The sequence below is a fragment of the Chionomys nivalis genome, chromosome 10 (genome assembly GCF_950005125.1).
Source record: "Chionomys nivalis chromosome 10, mChiNiv1.1, whole genome shotgun sequence".
Classification (NCBI taxonomy): Eukaryota; Metazoa; Chordata; class Mammalia; order Rodentia; family Cricetidae; genus Chionomys; species Chionomys nivalis.
The window spans coordinates 15,801,309-15,822,780 of record NC_080095.1 but is presented as its reverse complement, the minus strand read 5'-3'; the positions used below and the strand labels follow the sequence as shown (position 1 = coordinate 15,822,780).

The following is a 21,472-nucleotide window of genomic DNA, read 5'->3' as shown; positions in this document are numbered from 1 at the left end:
GTCTTATGGAGGTTTTTCTCATTTGTGAGTTCCTATTCCCAAATGATTATAGCTTGTGTGTTGACATAAAACTGACACTGTGTAAAATGTTTGTTTTGTTTTGGCTGTGAGGCTCTAAAGCAATCCAAGCAGACACAAGAAGTTCTGAAAAGCAAGATTTATTACTGAACAATACCATGGAGACTGACCAATCAGGGATAACAGTGAGTGCAGACTCGGGAGCTGACTATGTCCCCAGTCATTCATTGCAACAAGTATTTAAGCACAAAACCCACAAACATCTGTGCCAAATTACAGTTATATTTTTCCACCAATCAGGATTCAAAGAAGAGGGGCTTTCCCTATGGGTTCCAATATTGTCAGCTAACACAGAATGTAAGCTTATCAATCCAACTAATCAGATTTTATTTATTCGTTTTGTTATTGGGAACAGCCATAGTTTTAGAAACCTAAAGAGCATAACAGACTTTCTATTGTTTAAGGAGGGGTTGATCATCTCTTGGAAAGCCCCCAGTCCCTCTATGGCTTGGGAACATGAACTTTGCTTCACCCTACAGGTAAAATGGAGTTTGAAGTCAAAATGACAGTACTTAGGACAAGGTGTTTTTGCCTGTTTCCAACAGTTTCATTCTGCTTGAATGTTAAGAAAAGCACTATTTTGCCAGGCAGAGGGGGTGCACATATTTAATCCCACTACTCTGAAGCCAGATCTCTGTGAGTTCAAGGCCGGCTTGGTCTACAGAGTGAGTTCTGGGACAGCCAGATCGATGAGACAGAGGAACACTTTCTCAAAACAACCAAAAGAAAGGCACTGTTTGCTGCTTGGTGGTGGCACACGCCTTTTAATGCCAGCACTTGGGAGGTAGAGGCAGGCGGATCTCTGAATCCAAGGGACAGAAAAATTCTAGCCCGAAACAACAACAAAAAAAGAAAACCACTATTTATATTAGATTTTTTAAATGAGGCCAGGGCTAGTGGCACATACATGTGATCACAACATTTGTAAGGCAAGAGGCAGGAGGATCTTAAAGACTCATCTTTAAAAAAAAAAAAAAAAAAAAGAATGCCCCACCCTTAGACCCAAACTATTAAGAATATAACTTCTGTTATCTTGCTTTTAGAGATTATTGTGGACTAGATTATTTATGATCAATCATGAATACTTTTTTGGGTTTGTTTGTTTTTGGCTTTTCAAGACAGGGTTTCTCTATAGCTCTGGCTGTCCTGGAACTCATTCTGTTCCCTCTGCTTCCAAGTGCTGGGATTAAAGATATGAGCCACCACCTCCTGGCACCTTTTGCATTTTTTATGGCAACCAGCTTGAACTTCTAGAATATGTTGCTGTTATGATTAGTGTAGGGACTGTGTCATGAATAGTTTTTTGTTGTTTCTGTTAGAATTTGATTGTACCAGTTTGAAATTTAGCTAACACTAAATTAAGATGTTAGGCCTAATGTAGATAGTTGTTAAAAACAACTATATTGAGCCTGGAGAGATGGCTCAGCGGCTAAGAGCACTGGCTGCTCTTCTAGAGGTCCAGAATTCAGTTCCCAGCAACCACATGGGGGCTCATAACCATCTGTAATGAGAGCTGGTGCCCTCTTCTGGCCCGCAGGAATACATGCAGACAGAACACTGTATATATAATAAATAAATAAATTTAAAAATCAAAACCAAAACAGGTATGCCAGACAGTAGTGATGCACACGTTTAACATTAGCACTTGAGAGGCAGAGCAGTTGGATCTCTTGAGTGGAGGGTGGTAGACTGGAGAGATGGTCCAGTAGTTAAGAGCATTTATTTATTGCTCTTATAGAGGACCAGAATTCTAACTAATGCTGCGGGAGACCTAGTATGCTACTCTAGAGTTTGTGGGCATATTCACTCAAATACACATACAATTTTAATATAATAAAAATGATTTAATCAAATAGTTAATAATTCAAATGTGAATTATACTTTCCCTTAGCTAGGTCTTGTACTTTGAGGAGGATCCAGGCAGTGCTGCAGAGTATCTGCACATGCTCTCTTCATGCCTGTGTACCTGTAGGTCTAGTCTCTCCTGCAGCTGCTTCTTGGGAAAAGAGAACAGTCTCTTGCTGTGCACCAAAGTCCTTTGCTTCTCACAAGTCTTTAAGACAACATATGTTCTCCAGAGATGTCAAATAGCTCCTGCTTTTCTTACTATGTTCCAAGCACATGTTGATCCTTGCTCCCAGTTTGGTCAAAATTGTCAGTAGCTGGGCAGAGCAATCAATGTATGTGACCGCTGTCTGGACCTGAACAGATAAGAGTACAAGAGTTGAGCCAATGAGACAGCTTAGCAGGTAAAAGGCATTTGTCATTTGCCGTGCAAACCTAGTGACTATAGTTTGATTTCCGGAACCCATGTAAAGGCAAAAAGAGAAAGCACGTCTTAGGGTACTACTTTATGTGGGTGAGTTTGTTTGAAGCTATTATGCAAGGTAACACTGAAGGCTTTAAATCAGTATAATACTCTTTCCATAAATAGTCCATATGCTGAGTTTTCCCATCTATATAAGAAGGGAGAAAATGTCTTCTGAATGGGAAAGTTCTAAACTATGTTGTTCAAATGACGTAGGATACTCTGGTGTATAATAACAAGTTTCTGTACCCATTACTTCAGTCACTCATTTGAAAGGGAAAAGGTGAAACGTACTATGTGCTTGTGCCACATTCATTTTACCACCTACATTTGCATAGAGACGTCTTTAGGGTGTGTTCTATTTCAGGCAGAGCTTGGAAGACACATATAGAACAAGTATTTAAACATGGAGACTGTTATATTCTTTAAGATAATGAACTTTTTTGGGGGGAGCTGGAGAGATGGCTCAGTGGGTAAGAGCACTGACTGCTCTTCCAGAGGACCCAGGTTCAGTTCTCAGCACCCCCGTAGCAGCTTACAACTATCTGTAACTCAAGTTCCAGGGGACCTGACACCCTTGCACCAATGCACATAAAATTAAATAAATTTAAAGAAAAAAAAAGATAATGAACTTTTTAAACTGCTGTTTGTAAAAGCAGCTGCGGGCCAGCAATTGGCCCAGAATCCCCAAACAAGTGAGAGACTCTTGCTCTCTGGAGGTCTGCAGGGGTCTGGGGAGAAGGTATATGCATTAGACAGACAGCAAGCTGCTCTTTGGTCACTGTTCCATCACACTGTTGTTTCTGCCTCTGCCTGAACCCAAACCCTCTCCCAGCCTGACAGAAGTGTTCGCTTATGCAGCTAGCCCTGCCTCACTCTGTGCCACATCTACCTGTCGGCTGAGACATCAGAAGTCGATGTCCATGTCAGCCTCTGGGCACCCCAAGATGATGTTACCTCCAATAGACAGTGAAGGAGATAACTTCAAGGCTATGTAAGAAAACGCACATTCCTTGTAAAGCTAATGTGTACCCACTGCTGCTTAATTTTGTGCTGTGGATTTTATGGTTCAAGATTTTGTTACAGTTGTCCAAAGATGATGTTCTTCCATATAGTTTTAGTTAAGCACATCCTGTTTCATTGTGTCTGTGTTGTTTGTGTATGTGTATGTATATATGCCTGTCTTCATGCCTTGGCATACTACAGAGGGTCTAAGAAACCCCTACCCCAACTTGGTTTCAGCATGTGGGATTTTATATTTATGCCATCTGTGTGCTTCTACAAATTTTTTGGTTGCCTGTTGTTTTCACATGCAAGCCTTTCTTTCCTTTTGGCACAGTTCTCTGTAAGCAGCTTGAAGGGAAGTAGAGGGGGAAAGTTTAAATTAGCCATTCTTCACCCCACATTACTCTTGTCCTTGAAATGTGCATATATGGTATCCCTGAACTTTCTGAGCTTTGTCTCTTGTCCTGTTCCTTTGATATCTTCCCCACTGAGCTTATGTTTTGCTCCTAAATCCTGTTTTAAAATACCCTTTGGATCTTGATTCCCAGTGACTGATTACTTCATTATGTGTAAAAGGTATATTGTGCTTATAAATTTTCATGTTATGATTTGGGCAACAGAGATGTCTCTTTTTCTGCTTTCCTAGCACTATTCCAGATCAGAGAACTCCAGTTGCTTCCACCCACAGTATTAGCAGTGCGACCACCCCAGATCGGATTCGCTTTCCAAGGGGCACGGCCAGCCGTAGCACTTTCCACGGCCAACCTCGGGAGCGGCGAACTGCAACATATAATGGCCCACCCGCCTCACCCAGCTTGTCCCATGAAGCCACACCACTGTCCCAGACTCGAAGCCGAGGTTCTACTAATCTTTTTAGTAAACTAACTTCAAAACTCACAAGGAGGTAAGTGTTATGTACTGCTGGTTCTGTTGGAGCAAATACAAAGAGAAAAAGTAAATTTGTGAAGCTGCTGCCGCCTGGATTCTTATCTTTCCTCCTTTAGCTCATGTGTATCCAGCTTTAGACTTTATAGCTTTAAAGTAGAATTACAGAACTCAGCATCTTTTCACAATACTAAAAGTTGTTTAGTGCTTAGGTAGAATTTATCATCTTTAATTATTGTTTGTATTGTTCAGACATCTGCCCACATGACATATCTGTTGCAGCTTAGCAGTCACCGAGAAAAACACATCTACTGTGATTGTCTCTAAATATGAAAACGTCTATCTCTTCCATGTCTGGCTCAATAGCAAGTACCTTACCCACTGAGCTGTCTCACCAGCCCTGTAATTGACACTTAAGCATCATGAAAGTCCTCCTGTTTATTTCTCCTTTGTGCTCTCTGGGAGACTATCATTGATTTGAAACACCAGCACATGGTGGTTGTAGTGGTAGCTCAGTAAGAGTGCTTCCTAAACAAGTATGAAGACCAACACCCACGTAAAAATCCACAGACTCGCCGCTCATGCCTTTGACCGCTCCTGTGGTTAGCAGAGACAAGACAGTCATTGAGGCTTACTGTCTACTATACTTTTTCCAGGTTCAGTAAAATTCCCTTTTTAAGAGCACTTGCTGCTCTTTTAGATCAGCTTCGGTTCCCAACACACACATGGCAGCTCTCAATTAGGTATAGCTCCAGTTCTAGGGGATCCTGTCCTCTCTTCATCAGTGCCCTCTTCTGGCCTCTGTATGCACTTACAAGCAGGTAAAACACCCTTACATATACAGTGAAGGGAGGGAGGAAGAAAAGAGTGGGTTCTGTCTCAGAAGAATGAGTTGTAGAGTAATAGAGCAAGGTACTTGATGTTGTCCTTTGGCCTCTGAGCACACGTCTGCACACACCACATAACCATGGATTCATATCAGGAGACAAAGGCAGACAGATCTCTGAATTGGAGTCCAGGAGCCTGGTCTACAGAGCAAGTTCTAAGACCGCCAAGGCTACATACACAGAGAAGCCCTGTCTTAAAAAACTCAAAAAAACAAAAAAAGCATAGATCATGCAAGGAAAAACAAACAAACAAACCAAAAAAAAAAAAAAAAAAGGCCAAAAACTGGATTGTCAGGATGACACTTGTCACACAAGCTTACCCGGCACATAGTACATATGGATATTAGACGCATACACATAAAATGTTTTTAAAGGAAAAAGCCAGCTAACATTTGAAGGGTTTTTGGGTTTGTGTGCTAAGCTACATGGGTAGATATCTCTGCATATCTAGTTTGTTTGGTTTGGGTTTTTTGGTTGTTTTGGATTTTTTTGTTGTTGTTGTTCATGCTGATTTTATTTTGTTTTATGTGTACGGGTGTTTTGCTCAAATGTGTTTCTGTGCACAACCACATGCATGACTGGTGCCCAAGGAGGACAGAAGAGGATGTCAAATTCCTGGAACTGGAGTTGGATGGTTGTGAGCCATCATGTAGGTTCTGAGGATAAAACGTAGGTCCTCTCTTAGAGCAAGTGCTCTTAACCACTGAACAACCTCTGGCTCTCATTCTAGTTCTTGAGACAATATCTCTGTGTATTTGTGACCTAGAATTTGCTTTGCAAGCCAGTCTGGCCTGGAACTCACAGAGGCTCACCTGCAATCTGCCTCTGCCTCTGGGGCACTAGACGGTAAAGTTATTCAAGGTCACGTCTGGCTACATAGTGTTATTTTTTTTTAATAATTTGTTTATTTGTATTTTATGTGCATTGGTATTTTGCCTACATGTATGTTTGTGTATGGGTGTCAGATCCCCTGGAACAGGAGTCGCAGACAGTTATAAACTGCCATGTGGGTGCTGAGACTTGAACCCCAGTCTTCTGGAAAATCAGCCAGTGCTTTTTTTTTTTTTTTAATTATGTATACAATATTCTGTCTATATGTCTGCAGGCCAGGAGTGGGCACCAGATCTTATTACAGATTGTTGTGAGACACCATGTGGTTGCTGGGAATTGAACTCAGGACCTTTGGAAGAACAGGCAATGCTCTTAACCACTGAGCCATCTCTCCAGTCCCTCAGCCAGTGCTCTTAACCACCACGTCGTCTTTCCAGCCCCCACCCCAATTAGTTGTTTTCTGTATACATATATGTTTGTATATCATGTGAGCATCTATATCATACATATGTGTGGTATTTGTTGAGTGATGTCTTACTCTTTTGGCTTTTTGAGGGGCCCACCACCCAGATCCCAGATAAATCACACACAGAGACTTTTTAGTTATAATCACCCAGCCTTAGCTTGGTTTGTTTTTTTTGCCAGCTTTTCTTAAATTATCCTGACTATCTTATGCCTCTGGGCTTTTATCTTTCTCTTACTTCTGTATATCTTTCATTCTTATTCCGTGGGTGGCTGGCCCCTGATGTCCTGCTCTCCTTTTTTTTATTTTTTTTTATTTTTTTATTTATTTATTTATTTATTTATTTATTTATTTATTTTGGTTTTTTTTTTTTTTTTTGGTTTTTTCGAGACAGGGTTTCTCTGTAGCTTTGGAGCCTGTCCTGGAACTAGCTCTTGTAGACCAGGCTGGCCTCGAACTCCCAGAGATCCACCTGCCTCTGCCTCCCAAGTGCTGGGATTAAAGACGTGCGCCACCACCGCCCGGCTCCTTTTTTTATTATTGCTCAGTCTCCTAACCTCTCCTTCTATTTATACTCTGTCTCTCAGCCCCGCCTATCCTAGCTTCTGCCTTCCCATTGGCCATTCTGCTCTTTATTAGACCATCAGGTGTTTTAGACAGGCAAAGAATCACAACTTCACAGTGTTAAACAGATGCTGCATAAAAAAGTCACACACCCTAAAATAATATTCCCCAACAGTTATCTCTAAGTAGTACACACGTATTTATGCTCAACAGTATATTTATATTAATAATCTGTTCCCTAGTCTCTACCGTATTTTTATTTCATCGCCAGTCTGTCCTGTACATGGATAGATGTACCACATTCTGTAGAAGAATAAAGATGAGATTCAGAAAGATTAGGCATATTTTTTTTTTTTGCTTTTTTCGAGAGTTTCTCTGTGGTTTTGGAGCCTGTCCTGGAGCTAGCTCTTGTAGACCAGGCTGGTCTCGAACTCACAGAGATCCACCTGCCTCTGCCTCCCAAGTGCTGGGATTAAAGGCGTGCACCACCACCGCCCGGCCGATTAGGCATAATTTTATATCTTAAACCAGAAATGTGTCTGAGCTAACTCTTCCTGGCTGCAGAGGCAACCCATTGAGTCCAGTATGCTCGCCAGGTTCAGTGAGGAACTGTCTGTTCATTTTCTAGTTACACTTGGTTCGGTTCATGCCATACAGTGTTTGAACAGAAATTATATTACAGTTTCTTGTTTAAACAAAATATAGATAATCACCATTTTTATAAGTTATAGACACCTCTATAGTTTGGGGTTTGTTTGGTTTTTTTAAGATTTTTAAGGTTTTTTATTGTTATTTGCATATACACATGCATACCAGAAGTGATCATCAAATTCCAATATAGATGGTTGTGAGCCACCGTGTGGGTGCTGCTGGGAAGTAAACTTAGGACCTATGGAAGAGCAAGATGCAGCCATCTCTCTAGCACCTAAATTTTATTTTATATGTATGAATGTTTTGCCTGCATGTATGTCTGTGCGTGTCTGATGCCCACAAAAATCAAAAAGAAGGCATTGGATCCCCTGAAACCTGAGTTGCAGATACCTATAAACTACCTTGTGGGTGTCAGGAATTAAACCTACTTCCTTTGCAAGAGTATCTAGTGTTCTTAACCACCAAGCAGTCTCACCAACCACCCTACTCCCAGTTTCTTTACTTTTTATTTGAGGCAGAATTTTTGTTTGTTTTTCTAAACAGAGTTTCTCTGTATAGTCCTGGATGTCCTGGAACTCTCTCTGTTGGTCAGGTTGACCTTGAACTCACAGAAATCTGCCTATCTCTGCCCCTTGAGTGCAAGGATTTTTCTATATTTCTTTAATCTCATCACTCTGGAGGCAGAGGCAGGCAGATTTCTGACCTTGAGACCAATCAGCGATCTGGTTTAGAGTGAGTTCCACAAAAGCCAGGGCTATATAGGGTCTCAGAACCCTATCTTGAAAAATGAAAAAGCTAAAGCCAATAATAATAATAGTTACCAAAATATAGGGGCTGTCTTTTGAGCCAAGAGCTCTGGCTGTTCTTTCAGAGGTCCTGGATTCAATTTCCATCAACCACGTGCTATCTCACAGCCATCTGCATTGGAATCCAATTCCCTCTTCTGGCCTGCAAGTGCACATGCAGGCAGTACACTCATATATGTAAATAAGTAAATCTTTTAAAAAAATCCTTGACACTACATTTGAAATTCTTTATCCTCCTCTTTCAGACCACCTGTGTTCCATTCCCAGCACCCACACAGTTGCTGATGACTGTGTGCTACTCTGGTTTTACAGAGCCCATCTCCTTCTGGCCTTCTTGGGCCTGCATACTTGTGGTACACTTACATAATGCAAGCAAATACACATACACCTAAAATATATAATTTTGAAAAGACATTGTTGTCGGAGCTGGAGAGATTGCTCAGCGATTAGGAACACTGGATGCTCTTCCAGAGGACCCAGGTTCAATTCCCAGCACCCCACAGCTGTCTGTAATTCCAGTTTAGGGAATTCAACACTATCATACATGCCGGCAAAATGAGAGGGGGGAGAGGGAGAGGGGGAGGGGAGGAGAGGAGAAGAAAGTGGGTACTAATAATCATTTTGAAATAATATTTTAAAAACATATCTATATGTAGTGTCTAATTAAAAATATTTTATATGCACAATCTTCTATACAGTATTTATCCTGCTGTGTACCAGTGTTGTCTCTAATAGACACTTTCCAGTTTGTCTAAGCGAGTATGTCCAACCTGTGGTTCCCAGGCTGCATGCACTTTGGGATAGCCGTGAATGGAGCCCAACACAGTTAGAGATGACAGTGCCATGCACAAGGTCAAGATTTTGGACATCCCTAAAAGCAGTACAGAGTTACCCCCAAATTAGAGAGGAAAAATCCAAAAATGTTGTTTGGTGACTATGTCTGTCTGCGGTATCCATTACAACCCTGGGCTTTTCCTGCCTGCACTTGCCCAAAGGTGCTTAGTGTGTGAGATCTTGTCAGACTCTGTTCAGCATAGCCATGTGTCTCCTTAACTTTGTTATTGTTGTTGGGTTTCAGTTTGGTTTTGTCATTTTTGAGACAGGGTTACATGTAGCCCAGACTGGCTTCAAACTCACTAGGTAGCCAAGGATGACCTTGAATTTCCTGATCGGCCTGTCTATCTCCAAGACCTCCTGAGTGTTGGAATCAAAGATATGCCCAGCCATGCCCCCATTTCATGCAGTACTGGAGATCAAACCCGGAGTTTTCATGCATGCCAGGCAAACACTTTACCAAGCAGCATTACCAGCCCCACCCTCTTTAATACAGGATCTTGCTATATAGCCATAGCTCTGGAACTGATTTTATAGACCTGCCTGGCCTCTCTGTCTTCTTATGGTATCACACCTAGCTCAGTGATAATTCTCTTAATGTCTAAATGACTTGTAATTCAGTCTGTTTATGTAGCAGAAGGCAAGAAGGAGTTCTGCTCATAAGATAGTCTGTAGGAGGGGCTGGAGAGATGGCTCAGAGGTTAAGAGCATTGCCTGCTCTTCCAAAGGTCCTGAGTTCAATTCCCAGCAACCACATGGTGGCTCACAACCATCTGTAATGGGGTCTGGTGCCCTCTTCTGGCCTGCAGGTATATACACAGACAGAATATTGTATACATAATAAATAAATAAATATTAAAAAAAAAGATAGTCTGTAGGAATCTGAGAAATGGTATTTATTACAAGTACATTGCAAAGTACATGTTATTTCTTTAAGACATTGAAGTCACAGGCATGGTGGCAAGTTGGAAGCAGGTTGTAAGGGCAAGACCAGCCTTTGATATATACAGCAAGACCCTGTATTAATAATAACATCATAATGATTATGTTAATTTTTTTATAAAGACTGACTTTTACCTTAAAAACATTTCTAATGAGTGTCTGTAGAGGTGGCTCAGAGGTTAAGGGCCCTGGCTGCTCTTCCAGAGCTCCTGAGTTCAATTCCCAGCAACCACATATTGACTCAACCATCTGTAATAAGATCTGGTGCCCTCTTCTGGCTTGCAGGCATATATGCAGGAGGAACACTATGCATAGTAAATAAATCTTTTTAAAAAGTTTCTAATAGATTTAGTTATTGTGGCTAAACATGATTTTATGTTTCAATTTAAAAGACGACATGCTCAAAATTTAAATGTTTTTAATAATTTTACTTCTTCAACAAATGTTGTTTTTATTGATTGTTGGCCAGAAGAGGAGCCATGGTGTTTGGTTTGTTTTCCCATTCTTTCTATAATTAATTAGATTTTCTGTTTAATTTGTACAAGTCTTTTTTGTTAATTTTTTTTTTTGGCTTAATTTCTTTTAGAAACATGTCATTCAGGTTTATCAAAAGGTAGGATTTATATATGTACACTTACTTTTATTCCTATATGTACACTTTCTTTTCAATCCTCACCCCACCTACCCCAAATGGCCCCTGCAATTAACACCAGGTTTGGCTTTTTGGTCCTGTTTTGTTGTTGTTTGGTTTTGTTTTTTTGTTTTTGTTTTTGTTTTCTTTAAAACTAAACTTTCTGCTAAGAACTAAATTCTCATATCCTTGAAGGAGACTGGAAAGAACTAGATTAACTCTGTTGGGCATATGAAAGGAATTGTGGCACCACTCCGCAGAAGGCTGTGCATGCCTTGTGCACTCTCTTTCTTCAGTAGAATCATTTAGCATCCAGATAAATTCTGTCTTGGTACTAATAGCACTTAGCATGCTCCTGTTTAAAGAATAAGATGTTCAGTAATCACGTGTACAATTACTGATTTAGCCTCAAAGCATGCAGAAGGTAAGTATTTTACTGAGGATGGAATTGGCAAAAGCTTTATGTGACAAGGTGGCTGATACTCTAATGTTGGAGACAGGCATAAAATCCTCCTACTTCATTTGGTTTGGCTTACTTAGAAACTCAGGTGTGAACAATCTCACAGCAAAAATGTTATATATTTTTGGAGAGTTGAAGAGCAAACAACATTTTGTCTAAAAAGTCACTTCCCAATGAAGAAACCATATGTCATTGTTTTACTAGAGCATGCTAGTTAGTGTGGTTCCAGTTGGGTTAGTATTTTTGGTGTTGACAAATCACAAATATTGATGTCTTTGGAGTGTGCACGTACAAGGCAGAAACACTGCTGTGAAGGTTGCCGCCTAACCAGGTGGTCCTAATGCCACCTGGGAGGCAGAGACAGGCAGACCCCTGTGAGCTTCAAGGTCAGCCTAGTCTACATACTGAATTCTGGCACAGCTGGGGCTACATCGAGAGATGCTGTTATTGTTTTAAGTTACTGCTCGTGTGCCTCTCAGGAAGGCCAGGTTACATTTTTGTGTTTATGAAACATGATATCTTAAAAAGTGGAGAGAAAAAAAACCTTTTTGTTGCAAGTGCCACTTCATGATGTTCAGGTGATCTTCCCAAATAGCAAATTTTCATTGGACAGATGTGTTGTATTAGAGTGTAGAGTTCTACTGATGACCTCACTTCTTTTTAAATGGAGATTATACAGTGTGCGTGGTAATAGAACATAGAACAGAGCAGCTGTAGTCCAAAGCCATGAGTGTGCACAGCAGGAAGAAAACTGACGTGAATGCACAGCTTGCCCCTTCCCATGGCTTTGTCCTCATGGGGAATAATCATCAGCAGTCAGATGGAGGAGGAGTTTAAATTAGTTTAGTGGTAACCGAAATACCATTATATGATGTTTGTGTTGATGAACGGGTGGCTGTGGACCAGTGTGTAAGATTTCTTTTCTCTTTTCCACTTTCCTTTGCTTCTACGTTCTGTCCATTGAGGCTTCCAACTGAATATGAGAGGAACGGGAGATATGAGGGCTCAAGGTGAGGGAAATGCTTTTTATTTCAAATATTTTCTATGTACTTAACTACCTCATTGTTATGGCCTAGATGATCATTGCTGTTTTTGGTTATTCATTTAAGTACAGTGAGCCTGGTTGGGGCTGTGGCAAGGTTCTGATTCTAGAATGTTCTTGAGGCTGCTGACTCTGCTTGCTGGATCTAGGAGACAGCTTTGCGCGCCAGCAGCCACAAGAGGGCACTGGTGTGCCATGAGAGCCTTCCTGAGCACCCTCAGCCCTGCTTTACATTTGTGCCTTGATGCCTTGAATAAGTTTGGGAAGGCTGAGGGTGGTGTTTCTCTTAAAATGATATTATGTAAATGCATGTTTGCCTTTGGGTTTTCTGTAGCACTCACTGTGCCTGTGGAATCACAGGTAGCCTCAGGATTCTATCTCTAGTGGTAGGCCCCCTACCATGCTTTCCAGTGCAAGTTATGATGATGCTTCAGTTCCAAGGGAAAATCTTCCTTGGCACCTGCTGCTCGACCAACTGTCCCTGTTAGACCCTGTGCACTGTGTAAACTGCCTTTCCACAGTAGACTTGGAGTGAGCTATAGGCAGTCTCCTCCCAGGCCTGTCCCAGCTTAGAGCAGGCTCTGCTTTTCCATGTGTATTGCCCATGCACAACAGGAAGGTGATGGTGGAACCTACTTCCTGGTATGGAGCAACACAAGGTTTGCCATGCAGGTACTCTGTAAGGGCTAATGATTTTGCCATGCCACTCTGACCCAGTGTGGTGGATCCGTGCTCTGGGGTGGTCTTGAGTGCATTTGCTGACAATGTCCCTGTTGAAAACAGAAACTTAGCAAACATGGTAGCATACACCTATGGTCCTAGTACTTGGGATGTAGAGCAGGGGGACCAGGAGGGCAGGGCAGCCTGAGCCTCATGAGACCACCATTTCCACAAAAGAGAGAAAGCACACACACACACACACAAAATCACACACAACCTCTGCTTCTGCTTCCATTGAATGTTACTAAGGTGTATGTGGTCAGTCCTGACTGCCGCCTTGCTCCTCCTCTGTGACTCTCCAACAGACTCCCATAGTTTTTGTACTGTTTGCCTCCTTACCTAAGGTTTCCTTATTCCCAAATTGTTGCCAAGCTCATGCTTGCCTTTGTAACCTGTGGAGTGTCTAACGTAGCAATTTAGCCCTCACCTCATGCAGACCAGTCATTTCAGTTATCCGCAGAAAAGTGAACTGGAGCATTTCATCTCTTCGTCTGTTTCATTAGGGTTAGATCATCTGAGTTGTGGGTATTTGTAGTGTTTGGTTTTGCCTATTTTGAGATGGGCCTCACTGTTACTCAGGCTTACTTCAAGCTCCTGGACTCCTGTGATCTACTCAGCCTCCTGAGTGGCTAGTACCACAGGACCATGACTTGGATATTTTCAACTATAAAATTGAAATTTTAATAAAGTAGAGAAACAACAGGGTAGATGGTGGCTTAGCTGTGTACTCCTATAACTGAGGAGCAGTAGTACTAAGCTGGGAATGCTGAGTCAGCCTTTGAGCTCTGGTCTATGTGGTACATGTGTCAAGCATAACTATAGTAACAGAGAAGCTGGGGGTGGAAGAGCAGGAGGTTGCTGTACAGCAACCGGAGTACAGCTGCCTCCTGGACATTTCCCAGCCAGGTAGATATTTGTATGCGTTATTTATGTTTAGAGATTGGGGATATACGCTTGTGCCTCTTGGTAAATATGAGGTGCATGGGGTCAGCTGTCATTTGTGCTAAAGTTATAATCAAGTGAGTGAGGTGGAAAAGGTTCTGTTTTCAGTGTAATTAAAAATCACCATGCCCCTGTACATTTCAGTCGCAATGTATCTTCGGAACAAAAGGATGAAAACAAAGAGGCAAAACCTCGCTCACTGCGCTTCACCTGGAGTATGAAAACCACTAGTTCCATGGATCCCAGTGATATGATGCGGGAGATCCGCAAAGTGCTGGATGCCAATAACTGCGACTATGAGCAGAGGGAACGCTTCCTGCTCTTCTGTGTCCATGGCGACGGGCACGCAGAGAACCTGGTGCAGTGGGAAATGGAAGTCTGTAAGCTGCCAAGACTGTCTCTGAATGGGGTCCGGTTTAAACGGATATCAGGGACATCCATAGCTTTCAAAAATATTGCTTCCAAAATTGCCAATGAGCTAAAGCTGTAACCCAGTAATTATGGTGTAAATTAAGTAGCAATTTAAGGTGTTTTCCAGAACACTGATGGAAATGTATAGAATAATATTTAGGCAATAACGTCTGCATCTTCTAAATCATGACATTAAAGTCTGAGGATGAGAGCACGCCTGGGAGCGAGGCTGGCCTTTTCTACGAATGCACTACATTAAAGTCTGTGACCCCGTGCCTCTGTCTTGTTTCCATTGCCCTGGGAGTCAGAGTGGACACCATCTGCACATGACTCCTGTGTGTGGTGTGAGTGGATGGTGTGTGTGGGAAGGAAGCACTGTATTGGAAACAGCTCCTTACACTGGCAGCCAGCATTACTAGTACCTCTGTGGGAGATCATTTGGTGCTACAACATTACAATTGCCAAGAAGGAAAATACTGAATTACTGCTAAGAATTAACCTTAAGACTAGTTGATGATTATACAGGTTTACAGTTCATGCCTGTGGTTTTGTGTTTGTTTTGTGTTTTTTGGGGTTTTTTTTTAGTGCAAAAGGTTTAAATTTATAGTTGTGAACATTGCTTGTGTGTGTTTTTCTAAGTAGATTCACAAGATAATTAAAAATTCACTTTTTCTCAGTAAAATCTTGCACTGTCTCCTAATGGTGTACGAAGCCTCAGTCTAAGGCAGTCCTGAAGCATGCTGCTTGCCTCCACCATTGGGCTGAGTAGAGGCGAAGGACATTGTGAAGCCCTCCTTGTCCCCAGGAGAGGCAGTCGCTGCTTAGTCCTTGGGGACCATGCATTCCCTTGAGGAACCAGACCCTGACATCACTGAGTGGGTTTTTCCATGCAGTCCTGATATTCCTTCCCTTCCCTGTGATTCACACATGAATCAGCTCTGCAGCTTGTTCCAGAGCCCACGTGGGTGTATAGAGGGGTGATGGACTTGACACTTAGTGTAACATTCTAATGTTACAGGGATATTGGTATATTGATTGAGAGTTGTTAGTTAGCTGTTTATTGATTGGTTGTTACCTGGGTCAGGAAATCTGGACTCCCGCTTAAGTCACAGCTGTTTGTTGTCTGCTTTGGTCAGGTCACTCAAGACAGCAGGTTGAGTAAAGACACAGATACCTGTCTCCTTGAAGTGTTCATTCCAGCAGTCAGTCAGTGAACAAGACGCTGGAAAGGATGCTGAGAAGTTAGGAGCACATACTACATTTGATGAGGGCAGGGGTTAATTTCCAGCATTCATATCTGGTAGGTGAGTGGTAGTAAATCCAGCACTTCCGGCCTTCATGAACACTTGGCACTCATGTGCATGTTGACACATACACTATCCTTTCAAAAGACATGTAACTATCCTTTAAAAAGAAGTGAAGGCTTAGAATGGGATATAGTGAAAACTAGTGTAAACTACATTGCAGAGCATCTTGGGAACACCAGAGGACACAGGGTCCCCAAGGCCTGCAAAAGAACGGAGCTGTGATTAGGACAACTCACTAGGCCTCGTGGCAACTGCTTTTCCCTGCAAGGTGCAGGGGTTTTCCAGCTGTGCTTCTGGTTGTTAGCCGTCTCTAGCAGCTGTTTTGGAGTTCATCATAAGGAGAGAGCACTAGAAGACAAGAAAGCCCAGCAGAGGCCTTTCGACAGCATGGCCAGCTGGGGGTGGGTCTGCTGCAGGCTCTAGCTGGACTCTGGGAACACTCTGAGTGAGGTAAGGAAAGCACAGATGAGTGCAGTCTGTGCCGTGGGACCGCTGTGGACTGGAAACCCAGGAGAGCACGATGGAAGGAAGCACATGACTAAACAAGGGGGGGGTGTCACAGGACAAGTGGCCAGGCAAGCAGCAGTACCGTAGGAGGAAGGACCCTAGCAAGGTCTGCTAAGACTCCAGGAAACTGCTTGCCCTGTGACCCTTAAGTCATAGTGCCTGGATTCAGGACCTCTAGAGAGAAGTGCTGCTGTAGCCCTACCTTGTTAAGTCAGGAGACTGTCCAGCCTCCTGGCCTGCTGCTGGCTGTGTTTATATCCCTTTACGTTCTAAAGGATCGCAGGGCCCACCAGGACAAGAATGGGTGCTCTACACATGGGCTTCTCTTGAGTTACACATGTAGACTGTGCCCTTTGCTGCTCTTGGCCACTGTATCTTTGCTAATTAGCACTTTCTTCATCAAGGTAGAACCTCTGAACTGTTCTTTAGGGGTCGTGACCAGCTGTTACTCCCTTAATCTTGCCCTAAACTGGGTATGGTGACATGCCTTCCATCAAAGCACTTGGGAGACCAAAGTAGGCTGGTCTCTGTAGTGAGGTCCTTGACATCCAGGACTACCTAGTGAGACCCCATCTCAAAGAATCTTACCCTAGAAATCTAATCAGGGGACGGCCCCCAAACATAATACCTGCCATCAAACAGGACACATGCTGGGCATAGTGGTGCACAACTTTAATCTCAGCACTTGGGGGCAGAGGTGGGTAGATTTCTGCAAATTGAGGCCAGCCTGGACTACATGGCAAGCCAGCCAAAGAAAAGGAAAAGGCTCATGCTAACTGCTTTTCCATCACTACATTCTCACAGCCAGTGGGGTGCTAGGAGTCTGCCATGAGCCCTGATGAGCACAGTCTCTTCCTGTGTGAATACACACACTCTGCTGGGTTTTGTTTTGTTGCTCTCTGGATGCATTTTAATGTTATGGATCAAATGAATAACTGTCTCTAGGAGAAGTATCAACAGTTGCTATATTCCTGAACTGGTTGTATTTAGAAGGCTTACTTTGTTTTTTTCAAAACAGGTTTTCTCTGTGTAGTCCTGGCTGTCCTGGGATTTCTTCAAAGTCCAAAGTAAAGCATTAATATTGAAAGAAGTTTGAGACCTAGACAGTGCCACATTATCTATCTATCTATCTATTTATTTTTTGGATTTTCGAGACAGGGTTTCTCTGTAGCTTTGGTGCCTGTCCTGGAACTAGCTCTTGTAGACCAGGCTGGCCTCGAACTCCCAGAGATCCGCCTGCCTCTGCCTCCCGAGTGCTGGGATTAAAGGCGTGCGCCACTACTGCCCAGCTCTATCTATTTTTTTGTTGTTGTTTTTTTTTTTTTTTTTGTTTTTCGAGACAGGGTTTCTCTGTGGTTTTGGAGCCTGTCCTGGAACTAGCTCTTGTAGACCAGGCTGGTCTCGAACTCACAGAGATCCGCCTGCCTCTGCCTCCCAAGTGCTGGGATTAAAGGCGTGCGCCACCATCGCCCGGCGTCTATTTTTTGTCTACTTCCTGGGAGTGTCTCAAATTAGGGAACCTGGAAGGCAGTGTGATCCTGAGGCTAGGGTTAATATGCTAATTTTTCTACCATAGAAAAATGTGCCAGACTCCTAGGACCTCTTTTCATCCCTGGAAATGCTGGTTCACTGTGCAGAAATCTAAGGCTCCCTGTGGTGGAGCACAAACAGGTCATCCCCACACTTGGAGGTGGAGGCAAGTGTCAGGAGTTCAAGGGCAGTGTGAGTTAATTTAACATGGAGGGGGGGCCCGATGGGTTTAAAAAGTACTTTGCAGGGGAGCAAGTTCATGGGTGCCGAGTTCTGCCCTGTGATGTAGCAGAGGATCTCAGGCGTAGAAAGGCCCAGGGAGAGTGAGTACCATTCTGAAGCAGGACCATTTCAAAAATGCATTTTACTGGGGGGATCAGCACCTTTGCAGAAACTGAATTAGAGCCAGGTGTGGTGGTGCACATTTCTGTTCTCAGTTCACGGATGGTCAGTGCATTAGTACAAGTCTTCTCAGTACACCAATTCGGGGTCCTATAGCTCATAGTACTGTTCTTCAAGACAGCTGTTCAGAACAAGGCCTTGTCCAGGCCACAAAGAGGGTGGATGGGCAATGACGACTAAACAGAGTGACTAGTAATTGGTGTGTGTGCCTTGATAGGTCTGGCAGTCTGCTGCACAGACACCTTTGGTTTTGGTTTGGTTTTGGATTTTTTCAGAGAGTATCTCATGTAGCTTGGGCTGATCTTGAACTCTTGGTAGAGTGAATCTTCTTGTCTGGAAAAACATTGTATTTTTTGCCCCCCAACCCAGATGAGGTTTCTCTTTATAGCCCTGGTTGTCCTGGAACTTACTATGTAGACCAGTCTGGTCTCAAACTCAGGCCCACTTGCCTCTGCCTCTCCAGTGCTGGGAATAAAGGTGTGAACCACCACTGCCTGTCAAGCAGTTTTTTTTGGTTTTTGTTTGGTTTGGTTTTTGTTTTGTTTTGTTTTGTTTTTGTTGTTTTGAGAGACAGACTGTGTGTGTTTCTGGGGATTGAACCAAAGACCTTAAACATGCTAGTACCACTGAGCGGTAGGCTCAGTCCAGACTCCTTTCTTGGCCCAGTGGTTCTAACCCCTCCCAGCTGCCTCTTCCAAAAGTCAGAATGGCACAACTTGGTGTGGTGGCGCAGCCTTTAATCCCAGCTCGTGTGAGGCAGAGGCAGGCAGATCTCTGAGTTCTGAGCTAGCCAGGGCTACACAGTGCGACCCTGTCTCACAAAACAAAAGAAAACAAACAGAAAAAGAAAGACAATAATAACTTTTGACTCAGGCCTGCTAGTCAGAAAACAGACGGGCAGCCTGAACGTCAGAGCCACTCTACGAGAACCCTGACATAATGTGCCGGGGAGTGACTATGGCAGAGCACATCCAAGGCCTGGGTACAGGTGCCATTTCAGTAACCACTTGGCTTGGATCACTCCTCTTCCGGATTAGCCCTCTCATTAGCTCTTATGGCTCTTGGGAGAAGACATTGCCAACCAGTGGAAACTTAGTAAGAAAAGTGGATACCATCACCTGGCAGGGGTGAAGGTTGCAGAAAAATCTCTGATCTTCAAAGTGACTTTCAGGACAGTGGGTCTTCATATTGAGAGCCTCTTGAGAGGGGTCAGGGGAAAGGCAGTGAGGCTAGCTAGCACACAGGTGCCAGCAAGTGATAAAAACTGGCGCTCCTCAGACAGCGCTCCCTGCAGGACCGTTCCCCACACTGGAGTCCACAGTTGACTACCAAGATGGCTGCCCGCCATCCCCACCCTACAATGTAAGGCTTGTAGGGAAGCTCCATCTCCTTTTCCTGCATCCGAGTACCTAGAATACTGCCAGCCAGAAGTGCAGAATGGGGGTGTGCTGGGGTGTAAAGTTTTAGATGTCTCAAAAGGCATGACAGTCTTAGTGGCTGAGTTTCACACACCCCCCCCCCCATGGCCGTTCCTCCCCAGACAGGCACAGCTGTGGGGTCAGAAGCCATCTAATCTGTTGACCTCCAGCCATCAGAGCCCTTCTTCCTGTGGGACAGAGTGGGTGGAGACCCAGAAGCTGGCCTGGGAATACAGCCACTGTGTTGAATGGGATTGTTGCTCGATCCCCCCCAAACTGCCTGATCTTTTGTTGATTTTGCTGTGGCTGTTTGCTTTTTATTTTGAGGAGACAGTTTTACTATATTGAACAGGCTTGCTTCAGACTCAAAGAGATCTTACTGCCTCTGCATCCTGTGGAATTGAAGGTGTACACAACAGTACTTGGCTTAATTTTTAAATATTTCGAACAGTTACCCCTGTAACATGTGTGCCACTATCACACACATGGGTGTGCTTTGCCAGGCTAGTCATTACTGTAACTCCCCAGCACTCGGGAGGCAGAGGCAGGCGGATCTCTGTGAGTTCGAGACCAGCCTGGTCTACAAGAGCTAGTTCCAGGACAGGCTCCAAAGCCACAGAGAAACCCTGTCTCAAAAAACCAAAAAAAAAAAAAAAAAAAAAAACAAAAAACCATTACTGTAACTCATAGCTCACAGCTAGGTAAGAATGGTCCTTAGTTTTCTAGCTTGTTTTACATTCTGGGGTTTTGTTATGATTGTTGCTTTGATTTTTTTTTTTCTTTCTTTTTTTAGTTTTTCGAGACAGGGTTTCTCTGTGGTTTTTGGAGCCTGTCCTGGAACTAGCTCTTGTAGACCAGGCTGGCCTCAAACTCACAGAGATCCGCCTGCCTCTGCCTCCCAAGTGCTGGGATTAAAGGCGTGTGCCACCACTGCCTGGCTGTTGCTTTGATAAACTGCTTTTTATCTCCCATCTCAGGGGTCTTGTCCCATTGGATTTCTTTCTTTAGGTGTGTGGCGGGGGTGAGACAGGGTTTCTCTGTGTAGCCCTGGCTGTCCTGGAACTTGCTCTGTAGACCAGGCTAGCCTAGAACTCAGAGGTTTGTCTGTCTCTGCCTCCCAGGTTCTGAGATTAAAGGCACGTGCCACCACCTCCCAGCTACCATTTGGATCTCAGCCTGTGAAAAAGTAGTAAGCCTGGGCCTTGGGCAGTTGGAGGAGCCAGTGCTTCCTCACATCACAAATCATGATCCTCCTCCATGGGAAGGCCTCATCTGTCCCAAGGGCTCACCTTGGGGTATGGACTAGACCCCAGCAATCTGTGGCCAAGGAAACATGCCACATAATGGTTTTTTCTTTTTTTTTTTTTTTTCTTCGAGACAGGGTTTCTCTGTGGTTTTGGAGCCTGTCCTGGAACTAGCTCTGTAGACCAGGCTGGTCTTGAACTCACAGAGATCCGCCTGCCTCTGCCTCCCAAGTGCTGGGATTAAAGGCATGTGCCACTACCGCCTGGCCCACATAATAGTGTTTTTACCACTGGCACTGACTTTGCTTGGCTGTGGGTCTTCTTATGTCAGTGTGGTTAAGCTGATTGGTTGCAAACCAGAGCTCCTTATTTTCCGAGAACCCTGGGTACTCATTTTGTGACTCCTGGTCATTGGTAAATTGGGGCCTTGTGGAGCCTCACTAGAACGAGGAATAAATGGGCTGGAAAGATTGCTCAGCAGTTAAGAGTATTTGCTGCTTCTTGAGGGAAGCTGAGTTCCTGGCACCCACATCAGACAGCCTCAGCTGCATCTCCATCCAGTGTATCCAGTGCCCCCTTCTGGCCTCTGCAAGCACTTGCACAC

At 43.6% G+C, this 21,472-nt stretch overlaps 1 protein-coding gene across 6 annotated transcripts in view; it reads left to right on the top strand.

Annotated features, from left to right (window-relative positions):
* The window catches only part of Mark3 (microtubule affinity regulating kinase 3), a 97,075-nt gene extending 82,340 nt beyond the window's left edge, over positions 1-14,735 (top strand). The window contains exons 15-19 of one of the 6 annotated variants that reach the window (XM_057782242.1): positions 3,222-3,380; positions 4,038-4,295; positions 10,841-10,867; positions 12,311-12,355; positions 14,194-14,735. In XM_057782242.1, coding sequence (XP_057638225.1) covers positions 3,222-3,380; positions 4,038-4,295; positions 10,841-10,867; positions 12,311-12,355; positions 14,194-14,539 — 835 coding nt within the window. In that variant the 3' untranslated portion in view covers positions 14,540-14,735. The remainder of the gene's footprint in view (positions 1-3,221; positions 3,381-4,037; positions 4,296-10,840; positions 10,868-12,310; positions 12,356-14,193) is intronic. The other 5 variants (XM_057782246.1, XM_057782243.1, XM_057782247.1 and 2 more) reach the window with 5 other exon arrangements.
* Positions 14,736-21,472: the final 6,737 nt, after the last annotated feature.